Genomic DNA, 19,338 nt, shown 5'->3' with positions numbered 1-19,338 from the left:
CAAAAACAATATCTAGAAGGGGAATGGTTTTGGATAGGAGTAACAACAGGGAAGGCCTACTAACCGGATTCACACAAGATAGGCAGAGAACCAAAAAAAGCTACAGGGAGGAACAGTGAACTCAAGGTGGAACCTTCTGAATATCAGAGGAAGAACCTGAAGTCAGCAGGTTAGAACAGAAACGGTTGTTTACTTACTTAATGAGGTCTATGGTTTCTGCAAACATGGTGTAGGCTGGCTTTGGTGAAAGCGGGTCTGATTCCATTGCAATGCCACACTCAATGAAGGATAGGGCAGCATCCAAGTATTTGAAGGCCTTTCCAACTTTGTCTGTCTATTGAGAACAAAGTTAGCACGGATTAACCCACAAGCCAGCCAAGTGAGGCACTTTAGTTTTCCTGACATACTTCCACCGTTTTGTATACAGGCGCTGTATAGTCAACGGCCATTCCAGAGTTGCAGTCGAAGGCATTGGAAGGGCACCAGACAAAAGGGATTCAATTCAAATGTTATAGTGGGTCTTGGTGGCTTTAAAACTAAATTACCTAAAGCGATTGGTTTCCTACAATGTATTAAGTTTTTTTTTTTTAAGTTAGGAAAAACAGTATGATGAATCTAGCCACTTTGAATTGAACCTCAATCTCAATTTCTCTCCTATTAGAAGAATGGAATAATTAAGCACAACGGAAGACTCGCTAGGAATGAAGGTGCTCTATCATTGGGAATTGTAACGTATTTTTATTCACCTATACCAGGGTCAGCAACCCGTGGCTCTGGAGCCGCATGTGGCTCTTTCATCCCTCTGCTGCGGCTCCCTGTCGCCAGTCGGATCCACAATTGATAGGACTTTCGGTTAGAACAGGTAGAGGAAAAAGGATGCCACACTAGGAGGAGACTCTATGGTGGGGGAACTGACTTCCAATCGGCTTCAGAATTGAATGGGGAGGGTTCCGGTTAGGGCCTTTCTGGCTCTTTGAGTGGTTTAAGATTGCCGACCCCTGACCTATACAATACTTATCGCTTTTCTGAGTGAGAGGATATCCCCAAAGTGGATTTATAAAGCAGACTGACCATTTAATAAGAACCTTTCAGGTATATTGTGAAGCATTTGTTTGTTTACCAGTCCATGTGGATATGGTGATGTTGTCCTCTGTGTCTAAGTGAATTCAAATCATCACACTAGAGGAAATATGTTTCTTCCCCTTAACTTGGATAATGTTTACAGACATTCTCAACTATCCAGGTCACGGCTATCCCAAAGCAGTGGTGGGTTGCCAATTATTTTACTTCTGGTTCGGGCGCATGCGCTCGCTGCTTCGTCCGGGAGGGTGGGTGGAGCCTCCTGCCACCACTACCACCAGTTTGCCCGATCCGGGCCAAACCGGGAGCAACCTACCTCTGTCCCAAAGGTGCTTTTCCAAAAAGCAACTGGGACTTTTTTTTCCCTTTGAAAAACGTTTCGTTTCTCATCCAAGAAGCTTTGAACTGAACTGAAGAAAGTTTTTCAAAAAACAAACAAGAAAGTCCAGTTGTCTTTTGGAAAAGCACCTTCCGGGTTTAACTTAGTTACATGGCATTATGCAAGAGGACTTGGGCGTCTGGTCACCCAAAAACTTTTAAGCAACAAAGAAAGTGCTTTATCTTTATATGTGAACAGAGGTCAACCCCTTGGCAGCCTGCCTCCTCCGTCTTTCAACAGACTCTTCCAACCCCAGAAGAAGACAGCTTCCCAGTTGGAAATCTCCACAGTTTTGACCTTGGAGTGAGTGTTCTGAGATGGAAACATTTCCAATTTGCACTGCTTGGCAAAGCTTTCAACTTGCTCTCGATCACAGAAAAGACATATGGCAAGAGAGATTTCATCTCAATTTTTAAATCATGACAAGAGAGCTCTTTGAAGCTGATCCATGGCTATTTCTCGAGATGGGTTTGCTTTATCCAGCAATCCCTCAAGTTGACTGTACTATTTGGAGCCCAGCCTATTCACACTTGCAACTTTTCTGCAGGCAAACCTACCATTGCATCAGCTTTGTGCTTCAATCTTTTGGCTTCCTTTAAGTGAAATTCTACTGGATGTTGTCTGAAATAAACCAGAGAGAAAAGGGGTTTTCAGAATAGCCAAAACATATCACATAGATATTTTATTCCGCAGTTTTGAATGAACAGCCAAAAGATCTCTAAATATTTAGTAAGTTGTTCATTGTCAGTGAGCTTATAAAATCTATTAGGCTTTCCCAAAAAGTACGAAACAGATTCCTGGTCCCGGCAAAACCCTTTTTATTAAAACGAATGTGAATTCCTCTCATTCACCTTCAGCCTGGCAAACAGTCTTTCAAAAGTGAATTTATGACCACAGACCTTATCTAGCTTGGAAAGCTGCCATGTAAATATTTTCCAATTGCAGTGCAGTGCAAGGCAAGACTTGGCACAGAGTCTCTGAGATTCACGGAGAGATCTTCACACTCCTGAAATGAACTAACAAATGACCAAACAAACTGTTTCCTGCAAAAGCCCACTCCCCTTTCGCTCCTCTTTTAGTTCCTATGGGAGGGGCTAATCACCTGTGGCTTTACTCCCAAGCCAACACCGACCCTGATTTCTTAGTTGTTTCTTCTGGCAGTTCTGCGCATGTGTACACTGGGAACAGGCTCCAGCTGTTCCTCTGCCTCACTGCTGTCCGGTTCCAAAGGCAGCTGAGAACTGCCAGATGGCGACGCAGAGCCCTGGTCCAAGCCTTCCCCAGCCTCCAGGACTGGCCCATGTTCCTCCCCAACCTCCTCACTGTCCGACTCTGCTGCCAGCTCTGCTGGCCACAACAAAATCAACCCAGCAGGAAAATAAAAACAGGTGAAAACCCAGGCTGTTCCGATAGGTTACAACAGAAATGGAGATCTCAAAAAACAACCTATCACAGCCAGAAGGAAAAATAAAATATTCTTACCGGTGAGGCTTGCTTTGAGGCTTCATTGGCTTGGAGGTACCGTTTGGCAAAGAAGGCACTGGGAAAGGGTTCGGGACATCATCTGCAGAGCCCTGGAAAGATTGGGAGGAAGAATGTGAAATACTTGTAACTCAGTTCACAACAGAACATTTGCGTTCTTCAACGAGCATGCATTTTTATTTCTCCCAGCATTACTAATTGTAATATACGATGCATATAATGTGTGGCGTGATAGCAGTCTTCCAGTAGTTGAGGGGCTGCCACAGAAAAAACGAGGTCAATTTATTCTCAAAGCACCTGAGAGCAGGACAAGGAGCAATGGGTGGAAGATCATTAAGAAGAAATCTAACTTAGAATTAAGGAGAAATTTCCTGACAGTGAGAACAATTAATCAATGGAACAGCTTGTCTTCTGGAGTTGTGGGTGCTCCATCACTGGAGGTTTTCAACAATACACTGGACAACCAGGAATGGTATAGAGCCTCCTGCTTGAGCAGAGGGGTGGACTAGAAGACCTCCAAGGTCCCTTTCCAACCCTATGATTCTATATTTTAATTTGATCTCTTCTTTTTATAACCACAAGGACGCTTGTTTTTGTTTTTTGTTTTGCCTTGCATTGTTTGAATAGACAAAGCATTTTTAATCAACGCAAATCTTTTTTTTACAAATGCCCCAAACAGGAAACATCCATCAGTGTTAAGAGAATCACAATATCCCAACATAATCTCAATTTCTGAATGAACTGCACATGGGGTTGTTTTAATTTGGGAGGAAACGATGAGTCACTTAACAGTGTTCTGAAAGACCCTGTTTTAGAGACTAAGGCAGACAAATTTCCGCAGCAAAGAAATATATTATCTTCGTCGCAATCGAACTACAAAGTTACACAAATTCAAAAGCTGAGAAGCAATCTCATCAACTGATAGCTCGGGGTTATTTTATTCTGTACATTGGACTTTGTTTTCTTGACTGTAAGAAAAGTTATAAAAAAAAGAAGGGGAAGGCAGCGAATGAGGTGGCTGGATGGAGTCACCGAAGCAGTTGGCGTGGCTGAAATAGACTCCAGAGGATGGCAGAGGACAGGAAGGCCTAGAAGAACATTGTCCATGGGGTCGCGATGGGTCAGACATGACTTCTAACAACAACAAATCTCATTAGAAAGTCAATTTTGGTCAAATTGTAGTTTTTGATGGAAGCCACACCATAATTAGAAGGAAAAAAAAAACCCTGTATAGTCAGCCAAAATTACATATACGATAGTTAAGCACATTTCATCCTATGCTTAAAAACAAGATGCTTCTGATAACTATTTTATCTCTTGTCTTGAGGCATCAACGTTAAAAGTTCTCATTCAGCTCTCATGCCACAAACCCATTGACAAACTTAAAGATGATTTTATACAATCATTAATAAAAGCCACCTAGCCTGCTGCCCATCAAGGTATCTGAATTCTGAATAATGCAACAAGCAGGTATGTTACAATATCTCTACTTCTCTCTATATTTAGAGAGAAGTTTAAGCATTCCCCCGTTTTCCCATCTAAATTTCTAGCTGGGATATCCACTATGGGGAATATACCTGCAGCAGCTCATATACAGATACATTTTGATCCAAACAACTGTGATATGTAAGACTCCTTAGGGGGAAGGAATCGCCTTCACTATAGAGGCGGTCCTCGACTTATGACCATAATTGAGCCCCAAATTTTTACTGCTAAGCGAGACAGTTAAGTGAGTTTTGCCCCGTTTTCTTGCCACCGTTCTTAAGTGAATCGCTGCAGGCTGTTAAATGAATCAGGTTTCCCCATTGACTTTACTAGTCATAAGATCATAAAGGTTGATCACACGACCACGGGACACTACAACCGTCATAAATAAGAGCCAGTTGCCAAGCGTCTGAATTTTGTCCAGGTCACCATGGCTTTTCTGCAATTGTTGTAAGAATGAAAAACCACCGGAGTTTTCAATGCTGTTGTCACTAAACAAACTGTTGTTAAGTCGAGAACTAGCTGCATGGTGATATCCGCAGCTTTTAGAACTGTTGCTCTGAATATCTATGGGGATTCTCAATCATCCAGGTCATGCTTGTCCCAACGGTGCTTTCCCCCCCCTTCTTTCAAAAGGCAACTGGACTTTGTTTTTCCTTGAAGATGTTTCGCTTCTCCTCCAAGACGCTTCTTCAGGTTCTGACCGTCAGAACTGAAGACGCTTCTTGAATAAGAAGTGAAACGCCTTCAAGGAAAAACCAAGCCCAGTTGCCTTTTGAAAGAAGAAAGCCAAAAGCACGTTGGAGTGCTCTTCTGAACAACCCAAGTTCCAAGAATGATGTGCCCCTCAACAGAAATGGTTCACACCTACTTTGTCACTTTTGGAGTTTTCCAAAGGTTTTCCCTCCAGTTTCCTGTGCTTGGAGGATGAAGATTCCTTGTGGCTCTCTTTGCTCTTGGCAGTGCTGACCGTGGGACCGGGAACTTGATAGCAGGCATCGTTTTCAGTCTTTGGCCTCTTTTGAGCTGTCTTAGGCAGCTTCTGAGCAGGCTGCATGGGAGACAGTGGTGGTGGCATCGGCAGTGGCATCTCTCTCCTTTGCGTCTCTGTTGCCGAGAGCTTTGACATCCTAGGGAAAGGAATACCAGGTCAGGGTGAATTCGAAGGAATATTACTTTAAAACTGTAGCATGGAATAAAAATTAAGCGCACAACACCCGAGTTCACTGGATAAAAGATACTGAAACATGCAGATAACTAATCAACATTTTCATCTTGAGCCACAAAGGGAGGAAAAAGTCAGGGACTTTTGGCAGGTTCATTAACATGCTGATAATATTCGTAAGCAATAGTAAAAATGCATACAAAGGCACTTCTTGGATCTGAACCAAAGCTAAGTATATTGACAAGCTATAGGTTTCTTAAAAAGTTGGGTGTGGCAAAGATGGGTTCCAGCTGTTGGGATTCAAAGAACTTTCCAACTATTTAGAATTCAGATATTCACTTGTGAGTAAAATGTAAAATAGATGTGCGATAAATGTACTACTAGTTTACATTTGGGATTAACCACTAGTAATTTTCAGTTCCAATTAAATGACACCAATTCGTTTCAAAACACTTTATTATCAGCTTTTCTAAGCTCATCAGAAATTGCTACTTAACTGCATTCACATTTTTAAAAGAGTGTTGCTGGTCTTCACAAGAGAAAATACATGCCATTAACATGCCTATGTATGCACAGATATTAGAATAAAATGTTTATCCATGCAAGTGCATTGATTAAAAAAAATCTTGCACAAAGAATCCATTCTAAATTATATTGTCAAGGGACACCAGAGTATTTGCAATGGAACCCAGATTATTTTTTTAGACATTTCTATTTTGCCTCTATTAAAAAGAACACAAGACAATATAAGAACCCTCTACACACAACACACACACATAAACTTTGCCTTACCTCCTAGGGAGCTAAAATTGAGCTGAGGCACATTGAGATAATTTGAAAGTAAGTCTCTCGACTCTGACAATTTCCCCAGCCTTAATGAAGAAGACTGACTCTCTATTAGAGCTATCACATTTAACATGGATTCTATTTTGTTTTGCACACTTAAGTGTGCAAACCTAAGCAAGTTGCCTTCAGACATTCCTCATGTTGCAGGACATAGGTAGGACAAAAAGCTAGTCAAACTCACCTTTTTAAGTCTAGCTTGTCATTTGAAAGGATTATTTATCACCATAAGATATTCCAAATAGCAATAGCACTTAGACTTATATACCGCTTCACAGCCCTCTCTAAGTGGTTTACAGAATCAGCCTATTGCCCCCCAACAATCCGGGCCCTCATTTTACCCACCTCGGAAGGAAGGCTGAGTCAACCCTGAGCCTGGTGAGATTCAAACTGCCAAATTGCAGTCAGCTGGCAGTCAACAGAAGTAGCCTGCAGTATTGCATTTTAACCACTGCGCCACCAGGGCTCAAATGCTGTTGATCAGCTCATCTGGTATTGAGGGAGGGGAGGAGGAATGGATGGGACACCTTGTCCTAAACATCTAAATACCACTGCTGGCTGGGAGATTCCGGGAGTCAAAGTCCATCCTCTTAAAATGATTGAAAAACACTGATCTAGGTGAGCAATGTGCAGGCAGCTCTGTGATGGGACAGGCATGGAAATAATAAATACATGTATGCATTTATTACACATGCATGTTATTATAATGCACGTTTGCACTTTGCATTTACAAACAAGATCAGGAACATTTGCTTCCACACACAAACAGACCCAGCCTGGGTTGCATGTTAAGAGATTGACCCAGGGATTATCATTTTTAGGTAGTCAAAAAGACAAGTTATCTTATCTGCAGCTCCAAAATTTACTATGTGCTTCAGAAGGAATCCAAAGGAAAGAACAGTTTGAACAAATGCTTAGTATTAACGGAGTCATTGTTTGCTGATACACAATTAATTTAAACAACCAGAGGTTAGAAGTTTAAATGTGGTTATTAGGACAGAATTTCAATTTTAATTGTATAGAAGTTAGATTTCTCACTTAAGAGAGAACCATAATAATTTTGTTGTATCTTTGTTCTTATTAGATGACTAATAGGCAAAAAAAAATTTTTAAATCACCAAAATTCAATGAAGAAGAAGGGAGCCGAGTGTTCTATTTACTAGATTTTACTACTTTAGTTTTTCTACATAACAGCTTTGTACTCACTTAGTTTTACTGGAATCCTTATGGCCTAAAGATGAGGAAGATTTGGTTTCTCTCTCCAGCTTGATCTTCTTCTGATCATTTCTCAGTGCATCTTCCTGCTGATGAAGAAAAAAAAAAGAGAAATATAATCCTTAAATACTTCAGAAGAAGCCGCCTTTCTGACTGCACACCTGTGCAACATGGAAAGCCGCACACCTGTAGCCACATCAGAAGCAACAATCAACTCTACCATGACCAGCAAGACTAAGCTTAGCTGTTATCCCATCCTGGCTACTCCCGCCTTCTTAAAAGTAAATCTAATTCATTCTGTTGCCAATCGTCAGAGGGTAAGATAACACCAACATTTTAAGGGGAAGAGAAATTCGAAACAGCCTAAAGGGGTCTCATTATTTAGAAGGCAAAAGAAATGGTTTCTCTTGGAAGATAACTTGGAAGGAAGTTTAGTCTAGTGCCATGATGGTGAATCTGTGGCACGCAGAGCCCTCTCTGCGGGCACGCAAGCCGTCGCCCCAGTTCAGCTCCACCACACACGTGCACGTACCTCCCGCCAACCAGCTGGTTTTCAGATCTCTGCTGCGCATGCGCGGAGGGCAGCGCACATGTGGGATACGCAGGTGCATGTGAGGGGGTTACTCGCACATGCACAGGGATCATTCGTGCATGCGCAGGGTGAATGTGTGTGGGTCGCTCACGCATGCAGGGGGCGGGGGGGTCGCACGCGCATGCACACCACACACACGAGTCATGCACGCATTGTGCTATGGGTGCACATGCGCGCTTTTGGCACATGACGACAAAAAGGTTAGCCATCATCCCTGATCTATTGGTTAGGACACCAGGGTAGAAACCAGGAGACTGAGTTCTAGTCCTGCCTTAGGCATGAAAGCCATATTGGTGACTCCAGGACAGTCCTTCTCTCTTAGCCCAATCCATCTCACAAGTTTCTTACTTTGGGGAAAATAGGAAGAGTGAAGAATATTAAGGACTTTCACAGCCTTAAATTACTTATAAAATAATGAAGGTATAAAATCATAATAAAAGACATAAATAAAATGAAAGAAGGGAGATTGGATGGCGGCCTCATAGGACTGCTATACCGCAAGCTTCTTCTCACAGGCTGTATAATTAAACTACTGTACTACAGTCCAAAAGGTCCATTGCAGTGGTTCTCCACCTTCCCAATGCCGCGACCGTTTAATACAGTTCCTCATGTTGTGGTGACCCCCAACCATAAAATTGGTGTCTCGGTTCCTAAGACCATCGAAACTATGTGTTTTCCGATGGACTTAGGGCGACCCCTGTGAAAGGGTCGTTCGACCCCCAAAGGGGTCCCGACCCACAGGTTGAGAACCACTGGTCTAATGGCTGTTTCCCTGGGTGAGACTGAATCGTGGATTATTACCAACATTGTTGGCTTTTCGTTGAAAAAATATGATGCTTTTAAAATTATGCAGTTTACAGATCAGGGAGGCATAGAAATGAAAGGAAAACGTTCACATGAGATTTGAAACTCCATCTTTGATAGTGCCTACTAATTCAGCAAGTTTTTTTCATCCAGCAGGCTGAATTATAGTATTGTCATTCTTTTTTTTATTACACTTGTAATGAGTAGAATACACAAATGAAATAGAGGTAGTACTATTAAAGGAATCTACTATTAAGCAATTATTGTATTAATCAATTATTTAAGACAATCTCATGACCAACGTAAATTGTTTGGGCAGCCTCTATGCCAGTGATGGCGAACCTATGGCACACGTGCCAGAGGTGGCATGCAGCGCCCTCTGTGATGGCACGCGAGCTGTTGCCCCAGTTCAACTTCGCCACGTGTGCATCTGCGCCTCCCGCTGGCCAGCTGGTCTTCCATTCTCTGCTATATATGCATGGAGGGGGCAGGGGGCATGTGCAGGGATGTGGGGCATGTGCAGGGCTGCCTGCATGTGCATGCACAGGACACATGCAGGGGCGCACATGCATGGGGCCCAAATTTTTTGTTGCAACTTTTGTTGCTAGGTTTTGCCCCATTTTATGACATTTCTGGCCAGAGTTGTTCAGTGAATCACTGCCGTTGATAAGCTCATAACCTGATTGTTAAGTGAATCTGGCTTCCCCATTGACCTGGCTTGTCAGAAGGTCTCAAAAAGTGATCATGTGACCTTGGGAACCTTGCAACCGTCATAAGTATGAAACAAGCACCTGAATTTTGATCACATGATCATGGGGATGGTGCAAAGGTGAAAAACTGTGAAAAACGGTCCTAAGTCACTTTTTTCTCAGTGCCGTTGTAACTTTGAATGGTCACTAAATGAACAGGTGTAAATTGAGGGCCACCTGTTCTCTCGCCTTTCTTTTCTCTCTCAGCTCTTTCTCTCTCAATACTCTTTGTCTTACATCTCTCACACACACACACCTCTCTCATCTTTAATCTCTTTCTCTAATATCCCGTTTTTGTTCCTAGAAAAAAACGAGGAAGTTTTGAGAAAACACTTTTCTGCACGCCCTTCTATTGATGCAGATAATTAGATCTTAAAAGAGCTGCTTTGAGATCATTATCAGAATCTCACTTCCTAGACTCCATTTGATTTGAGGGCCACATCAGGGTTGGGTTTGCCTGGGGGGGGTGGGGGGGCGGCCATGACGGCCTACTGCAGCAATCTGCCAGCAAAAACAGGGGAGGCCCTGAGCCAGTGGTGGGTTCCGGTCAGTATGCCTCGGTACGGGGGTACTGGTGGCTGCTGGGAGCAGCAGCCACCGTACCGGAATGGTGCCTTGGGGGGCCTACCCACCCACCCTCGTTCCTTACCTGTATTTAAACCAACTGGGCCATTTGTGTACACGCGCGCAGCATGTGGCGCCTGCACAACATTCTGCCAAGCAGCTGGAGGGTGGAGGGTGCGCATGCGTGCGCAGCACGTGTGCCCATGGTGGACACCCAGCCCCATCGCAGCGTACCGGTTGCGACGGGATCTGGAACCCACAACTGCCCTGAGCTCCTTTTCGCTGGCAGAGGCACCCAGGGCTGGTCCTTTGCTGTATCCAGGATGGCCCCCATGGGCCAGATTTAAGCAGGCTGGATCCAACCCACGGGCCTTGAGTTTGACACCCCTGTCCTAGATACTGGTACAGCTACTAAATAGCAACTGTGAAAGCTTGAAAATTACCTCTTTTGCTGCCTGCATATTATTCCAACTCCTCCATCTTCCACTTAGAAGCACTTATTCTAAAATAAGTTAATTGATCTAGAAAATCCTATCAGCGGTTGAGATTGTAAGACTTGGTTATTTGTTTTCAAAGTTTCATTTTGCACCCTATCTCTATTGGCTTTTTGAAAATTGAAATTCAAGATTTTATCCAGTCCTCCAAGTTAGAAGGTCTGTAAGTTAGACTTTTATGTGACCTGAAACCAAACAGTGGGAAGTTAATAGTTCTTCATAAATTGTACATAGTTAAGCTATATACCACATTTTTGGAGTATAAAACGCATCGGAGTATAAGACGCACCAAGATTTTGAAGAGCTAAATTTTTAAAAAAGTTTTTGCATTCTGCAGACCTCCCCAAAACGGCCTGTTTTTCACGAAAACTGTGTCCCTGAATTTACCTAAACCCACACTAAATATATATTTATCATAAGTCCAAAGTTTCATAGCCAGTAAATCCCCCGTGTTGATTACAGTTTTCTTCCTGTTGATGTCGTTGGTTTAATTTTATTTTTTCCCGTCTGGTTTTAATAATCCATGCAATGCAAAAAGGAGCAGAGTTGCTATCCCTAAGAGTATAAATTCATGGATTATTAGCTTTATCTTATTTTGCCAACGCTAGAGCCACCCGTCCTCCGCCCAAGTCTCTTACCTTTCTCTTTTTGAGAGTTTTGCTTGGCGCCTCTGTGCTTCTTTTGTCGATACCCTGCTTTGTCATACCATGGCTGTCTTTCAGTTCATGTTTTTTAGGGAAGAGCCCCTTCTCGGGTGGCTGAGGGATCCGCGAGAGGAGAGCCAGCTCAATTTTAACCACAAGGCCCGGCAGGGCGGGGCAATCCCTCAAGGGCGACAGCAACTTCTTATCCCTGATAGGCAAAATATATTTGTCCCTTTGAAGTTCCTCCTTGACGGTAACCGATACCTTGGAGCCGTTAGTTCTACTGGTGGCAACCCCCCTTGGGCTTTCACCGAGAGGACTGAGCGGCAACGGTTCCAGGACACTTCCCGCCACCTCTACTTTTGCCTCATCGTGAGCAAATAAGGTTTTAAGGGTTTTGTGTTTTTTCTTCTCAGTGGTTTCCGGGACAGTTGGTTTCGATTCCTTCTTGTCATCAGATTTCGGCCTCCCTTTCGTTTTCACCTTCGGCTTGTCTTTGGAAGACTGGTCTTTGGCCCCGTACAGTCCGGGGGGCTCACTTTCAACTGTTAGGCCTCTCTTTGGTTCCTCTTGTACGGTCGCCTTGTTGGATCTCCTCGGTTGCTTGCTGCCCACCGTCTGGTGGAGAGACTCTTCTGCGACCACAGGCGACTTTTGGTAACTGCGTTTGGTAGGGAGATGGACATCTTGATTTGACCGGGAAACTCTGCTGCCGCTTTTGGAGTGACCGTCTGTCATCGGACATTCCCTCTTGCCTCCATTGCCACTGCTAGAGCTGGCCGTTTTTCCTTGTCCTTTGCTCTCCTGGACGCTGCTTCTACTATGGTCATCTTCCAGGAAACTCTCTGTGGGAGATACTGGCTGGTTGACTTTGATCAGCCAGTTGTTCAGCTGCCAACATCTGTTGGAGGTTTGTGGATCAGGCTATGGAAAAGACAAAGGAAAAGAAAAGAATGAACGCATGCCCAAGAGATTATCAAAAGTTGCATGGAATCCTGCTTTAAATTAATAATTGTCTGCACTCCAGTTTGAACTAAAAGATTGATGAATCACAACAGACCATGACTACTCAACCTAGAAATAAGGAGGAATTTTCTGACAGTGAGAACAATCAACCAATGGAACAGATATTGCCTTCGGAAGTTCATCACCGGAGGCTTTCAAGAAGAAACTGGACTGCCATTTGTCAGAAATGGCATAGGGCAGTGATGGTCCAGAATGAGTGCTCAAAGCGTGCACGCCTGAACCCCCAAAATGCAATGCACGTGTGCCCCCATACACGCTGCCCACTATCCATGCGTGTGCATCCCCCTGAAAGTGCCCTGTCCCATGCATGTGCGTGCCTGCATGCACAATGCCCCATGCATGTGCACACGGGGGGGGGGGCCTGCACGTGCCCCACACCCCTGCACATGCACTCCGCCCCCTCCATTCATATACAGCAGAGAACCGAAGACCAGCTGGTCGGTGGGAGGCATACACCCATGCGTGGTAGAGCTGAACTGGGGCAAAAGCTGGCGTACCATCAGAGAGGGTGCTGCGTGCCACCCTTGGCATGCGTGGCACAGGTTCGCCATGACGGGGTAGGGTCTCCTGCTTGGGTGGGACACATGACCTACAAGGTCCCTTCCAACTATCTAATCTAAACTAATCTAATCTAATTAGATTGACTGTAGGGACACAAACAACAACAACATTTTTTGCTACCTTGGCAAAAATTACGTTACGTGTCCAGAGACAAAAGTGTACTCTACAAAAAACAGATTGTGCCATCCAAAGGTATCTTTTTCCTCAAATGTTTATCTTCCCTCGTTATCTCCCAAGGCACATGACCCTGGATGGCTCATAAAAATATCATCAAAACATCCCTGCCGGGACTGTTGTGTTATGTGCAACCACGTACCTATTATCATTAAAGGCTAAACAAATAGTATATATTACATATGAAATGCGGAAATACCCTTGAAAGTTTTTACGGGGGTTTAGTTTAGCCGTTTCCTCAACTGGGCACTTTCCAAAATCTCACTGTCAGGTCTGGGAACTTAAGTCCTTCTTTTGAAAAGACACTGATTTTGGAAAAGGCTGAGCTATGCTGTACTTATGTGATAATGACTGGTTAAGGCAGAGTTCTTCAAACTTGGCAACTTTAAGACTTGTGGACTTCAATTCCCAGAATTCTCCAGCCTCCAATTCTGGGAGTTGAAGTCCACAAGTCTTAAAGTTGCCAAGTTTGGAGACCCCTGTGTTAAGGTCAGGGGTGGGTTCCGGTAGTCACTACTACTGGTTCGCTCGTGGCTGTGCGAGGCGCGCGCACTTTGCGGGCATGCACGTGCTTGGTGTGCACTGCACACGCATGCACAGTACAATAAAAATTGCTCTGCGCATGCACAGAAGCTAAAGACAAGATGGCGGTGCCTATGGCGCTGCCTGGAGAACCAGTTCAGGGGCGTGGCAGGCCTGGGTTGCTGCCGCTTTCAGTGACCCAGGCCACCAAAGCACTACCAGTTCGGCCAGACCAGTCCAAACCAGTAGGAACCCACCCCTGCTTAAGGTTTCCAAGGAGGCCTAAATCTTTCTACCTAGCTATGCAATTTTGAATGGTCCTTTCTATGTAGGGAAGATGCTAAAAAGGAAAGAAAGAAAAATAATAGTCGCCATTCTTTTTTCCTGTCCCAACGAGATATAGGAAACACATTATGTAAAGCGGGCTGGGGCACAATCTGTCAGCGGGTTAGCTTCCCAAGCACTGAACAGAATGGAATTCAGGAGGGGGGGGGGGGCTGAGGAACTGGCAAAAGAAAGATAGAATTTGAACATGAGCCAAATTCACTGCGGAGAAAAACATTCCAGAATATCTTCCTCAATGCATCTTGGTTCTAAGCCCCATCCGCCTTTCTGGTCAGGAAAACAGAAACACCACACACACACGCTCATGCTATTGTTTCATTACATAGGAAAAAATGCAGACACTTCCTATGGCCACAGTTGGCCAAAGAGTTGAAAAGAATTCTGCAGGAATTGTTATTTATTCTTTTCAATCCTGTCTATCAGCAGGATAATTCTCCCAAACCAGAACAGAACAGGACGGAATTTGGCCTGTCAAGAGAAGCCAAATGGAAGAAATACCGAGTTTGAAAGGGCTGGATCCAGACACGAGTTGTGAAGGAAGGAAGGAAGGAAGGAAGGAAGGAAGGAGTTGTGAGAAAGAAAGAAAGAAAGAAAGAAAGAAAGAAAGAAAGAAAGAAAGAAAGAAGGAAGGAAAGAAGGAAGGAGAAATAAAAAAGAAAGAAGGAATGAAGGAAAGACAAAGAAAGAAAGAGGGAAAGAAGAAAGAGAAAGAAAGAGAAAAAAGAAAGAGAAAGAAGGAATGAAGGAAAGAAAGAAGGAAAGAAGAAAGAAAAAGAAAGGAAAGAAAGAAGAAGAAAGAAGGAGTGAAGGAAAGACAAGGAAAAGAAGGAAAGAAAAAAGAAAGAAAGAAAAAAAGAAAGAAAGAAAAAGAAAGAAAGAAAAAGAAAGAAGGAAAGAAAGAAAGAAAAAGAAAGAGAAAAAAGAAAGAGAAAAAAGAAAGAGAAAGAAGGAATGAAGGAAAGACAAAGAAAGAGAAAGAAAGAAAGAAAGAAATAAAGAAAGAAAGAAAGAAAGAAAGAAAGAAAGAAAGAAAGAGACTTGGGGAGGGGTGTTGGGCAAGAGTATACTGACTGTTCTAATGTCTCAAAGGTGCTTTTTCCAAAAGGCAATTAGACTTGAAAGATTTAAAAATGAAAATAAAAGCTCACTAAGTGCAGGTGGTCCTCGATTTACAAGCACAACGGACCCCCGAATTTTTATTGCCAAGTGAAACATTTGTTAAGTGAATTTTGCCCCATTTGACAACCTTTCATGCGACCATTATTAAGAGAATCCCTGCAATTGTCAAGTTAATAATTCAGTTGTTAAGTGAATCGGGCTTCCCCATTGACTTTGCTTGTAAGAAGGTCAGCAAAGGTGACCCCATGACCCGGGGACACTGCAGCCGTCATAAATATGAGTCAGTTGCCAAGCGTCTGACTTTTGATCATGTGACTATGCAGATACAGTAACTGCTGTAGATGTGAAAAACAGTCAAAAGTCACTTTTTTCAGTGTCCCCGTATGTTTAAACTGTCACTAAATGAACTGTTGTAAGTAGGAGATTACATTTACATTTAAGTAAATGTCTGATTCCTTGGGATTGCAGATTTTGAAGGGAGGCATATTTTTGGCATCTCCCATTAACCAGAATACCTAAATCCATTGTCATGGTTCCAAGTAACATCCCCAACAGAAGTCATTATCCATAAGGGATCATCCATAAGATCGATGAAGATCCCTTGAAAACAGGAGGAAAGAACCTTGTCTGGTCAAATAGAACTCAGAATTCAATTTTTTTTCCTCCCACTCTCTCATCTCCATTTCCTTTCCTTTTGCATAGTATAAAGACTTTAGACACTTATTTAGTTAAGTAAATAACTTTAATTTATATAGCTCTCCATCTCTAGCACATGATTTTGGACAGTTTACAATTAAAAACAGAACCTATTAAAATAAAATGCAATTTAAAAAAAGAGACAAAGCGTATAAAAATCCAAATAAAAAAATTGTACATTAGAGCAGGGGTCACCAATCTTTTGGACCTCAGGGATCACTAAATTCATAATTTTAAATCTAGTAAATTCTAATATGAATCAGTGACAGGATGGAGTCCTTCGGGCACTTAGCTTGGCCGCCTGTTAGCGGAGAGAAGCGCCCAGGGTCAACCCTAGGTTTGCTATCCATTGCAGCTAGGAATCTCAAATACGGCCAAGAATGAATGTTTCGTCTTGTAGCCAGTCCAGGCGCTAAATTGTCCCCCCTGCAAACTCTGTCTTTTGAAGTTTTGCCTGCCACTCACTGAAGCGCATGGACTCCCAGGGAGGAAGAGAGGATAGGGCTGGAGCTACTAAACAGGCAGCCAAGCTAGTGCCTGAAGGACCCCATGGACGTCAGTGCGTGGGAATTGCTTCAGTGAGTCGTATCCGGCCAAGGCTGTAGTTTGAGGATACCTGATTTATTGCAATATAAAAAATGCAAAGATTTTTCTGCGGACCACCAAAACTTTCTCATGGACCACCAGTGGCCCACAGAACACCAGTTGGGGACCGCTGTATTCGAGTATTTGTTGCCAACAATCTAGTTTTCTACATGTACAGAATGATATCATTCATTTCCTTCCGCCAAAGTAGGGTAATTCAGATATAGAATTGCTGCCTTGGCAAAAAATTATGTTACGTGTCCATAGAAAAAAAAGTGTTCTCTACCAAAAAATGTTTTTGCATCGATCCAAAATTCCTTCAACATGTCGCTATTCTACCACGGCAATAGATGATGAAGTCAACTTTTCTTTTTTGTTTCCGAAGTCGTTTCAACCTAGGCCTGCTTTTAATTATGAAACTGGTGCTTTTTTCCTATTTTGATTTCACAAGTAGGTCACTGGAAGTCTCCAAAAATGAAGAAACCAAGCCAAGTAAAATTATATGGCGCCCACCCAAGTCCAAGGGGGAAAGAATATAATACAGGAGGAGAAAGAACTTTGCTTACAGGACTCAATGTTCCATACAAATTCTTAACTAACTTTTAAAACTTTTCTCAAAGGGTTATTTTTGAACTTTGTACCGTCTGCTAAATGCATACATAAGCAACCAAAACAGGGAGGACGAAAAGGCCCGAGTTCAAATTTAGAAACAGAGTTGGGGTGCTGAGTAGCCCACATAACCAGCAGGGATCCAAGTTCAAGTACTCTTTTGTGGATACCCAAAACCTGGAGAACATGACAGTTATATTCAGAGAATGACTTAGAATGTTTCCATGTGACAGATGGCCTTCACAGAGGATATGGTTAATTGGCCAAAAGTTCAGACACACTGCAATTTTATCCTTATACAAGTTTTCTTTAAAAATGGCTCCCGGTGGCTGAAGAACATCTACTGTGAATTTTTAATTTAATCGGTCAGTGGAGAAAAAAAATGTATTTTCCCACTTCCCTTATTTCATTCAACAAATGAAAAGGCGCCAGAATAACTGATTAATATCCTGACTCTATATTTAACTCTTTTGAGAAACTAGCAGATCCCCATTAACTACCATATTTGGGGGGTATAAGACGCACCTTTTCCCCTCAAAAAAGAGGGTGAAAATCTGGGTGCGTCTTATACACTGAATACAGCATTTTTGCCTCTGGAACCCAACCCCTTCACCAAAATGGCCGTGCATAGCCTTAGGAGGCTTCCAGAGTACTCCTGGGGGCTGGGGAGGGCAAAACGAGCAAAAAACATAGCCTTGGGGGGGGGGGGGGCCTTTTTGGGAGGTCTGCAAAGTGAGTGCAAAAACTTTTTTTAAAATTTGCCTCTTCAAAATGTTTGTGTGTCTTATACTCCGGTGTGTCTTATACTCCGAAAAATACGGCAACTACATTTTCACAAATGACTGGACTTGTGTTCTGTGGGATTGCAAACTCTCTAATTCTTGATCAGCATGGCTAACAGCTAAGAGTTGTATTGCAGCGTATTTTGGCTGGAGGGGATCAGAAAAAGGGGAAAAAAATCATTAACTCTTTCTGTGTAAATTCTGGCTGGTGGTTCCATGTGGAAACCACAGTATTATAGGCTGGCTTTGCTTGCTTAACGGAAGTAATGTAGAAAATAGGGAGATGGTGCAAAATTATCCAAAACATGGTAAGAATAGTTTTCTTTTTCATGTTCTTGTACAAAGAGGGAGAGAAGCATTAAAAAGGAAATCACTGTCTAGACCAGTGTTTCTCAACCATGGCAGCTTTAAGACATGTGGACTTCAACTCCCAGAATTCCCCAGAGAGCATCTTGAACATAGTAAAGGGTGAGAAAACACTGATCTAGACCCAGTTTCTCAACAATGACAATTTAAGAGATGTGGACCTCAATTCCCAGAATCCACAGCCAGCATGGCTGGCTGGAGAATTCTGGGAGTTGAAGTCCACAGGTCTTGAAGATAGTAAGTTGAGAAAACACTGGGTCTACGTGACAACTATTAACATGTGCGGACTCCAACTCCCAGAATTCCTCAGCCAACATGGCTGCTGGAGAATTCTGGGAAGCTGAAATCCATACATCTTAAAAGTTGCTACAGTTGATAAATACCGATCCAGACCACGCAAAGGACACATGTAGAAATGGACGCTGTACCTCAGGTGTCGAGACTCTTGTTGGCGGATCTGTTCCTTCGCTGTCACTAGAGCTGCTTTCGGATTCAGAATCGGAGGAACTGTCCGAGTCACTTGTGCTTTCGGATTCTGCACTGCTGGAAAGGAGCCACGGCCACACTCTCAGGCTGCGATTGTGGGGCACTGCAAACCAAAAACAGGAGATAAAATTAGAAATGTGGTGTGGATCATCTTTCTGAATTCTCTTCTGCTTGACCCTGTGAGGCGAAACAGTTCAATCAGCACAACTTGCAACATGACACCACTGTTCGCCAATCATGTCAAGACCCCAAGAATGACGGAAGATCTTAGTGAGATTTAGAGGCTGAGAAGGATGTTGCTAAAAATAAAATACACGCAACAACGAAGAGGGAGATTTCCATAGTTAGGCTGTGTTTGAGTGATGTAACTGCTGGCAACGTAAGGAAGCTAACTGCCGAAACATGCTGCAGGCACTTGAGGCCAAAACTTCTGTTGCTAAGTGAGACAGCTATTAAGTGAACTTTCCCCCCATTTAACAAACTTTCTTGCCACAGTTGGTTAAGTGAATTACTGCAGTGGGTTAAGTTAGTACACAGTTGTTAGATGCATCTGGTTTCCCCATTGTCAGAA

General features: G+C 43.1%; 1 protein-coding gene across 1 annotated transcript in view; it reads right to left on the bottom strand.

Annotated features, from left to right (window-relative positions):
* AFF1 (AF4/FMR2 family member 1) overlaps positions 1 to 19,338 on the bottom strand; it is a 182,679-nt gene that overhangs the window by 12,980 nt on the left and 150,361 nt on the right. The window contains exons 12-17 of the mRNA XM_032224361.1: positions 11,491 to 12,420; positions 7,641 to 7,738; positions 5,298 to 5,556; positions 2,942 to 3,033; positions 2,017 to 2,080; positions 198 to 334 (exon numbers count right to left, since the gene is read on the bottom strand). Of these exons, the coding sequence (XP_032080252.1) occupies positions 198 to 334; positions 2,017 to 2,080; positions 2,942 to 3,033; positions 5,298 to 5,556; positions 7,641 to 7,738; positions 11,491 to 12,420 (1,580 nt within the window). The remainder of the gene's footprint in view (positions 1 to 197; positions 335 to 2,016; positions 2,081 to 2,941; positions 3,034 to 5,297; positions 5,557 to 7,640; positions 7,739 to 11,490; positions 12,421 to 19,338) is intronic.

The sequence above is a fragment of the Thamnophis elegans genome, chromosome 9 (assembly GCF_009769535.1).
Source record: "Thamnophis elegans isolate rThaEle1 chromosome 9, rThaEle1.pri, whole genome shotgun sequence".
Lineage (NCBI taxonomy): Eukaryota > Metazoa > Chordata > Lepidosauria > Squamata > Colubridae > Thamnophis > Thamnophis elegans.
This window is presented reverse-complemented; position numbering and strand designations above follow the sequence as displayed.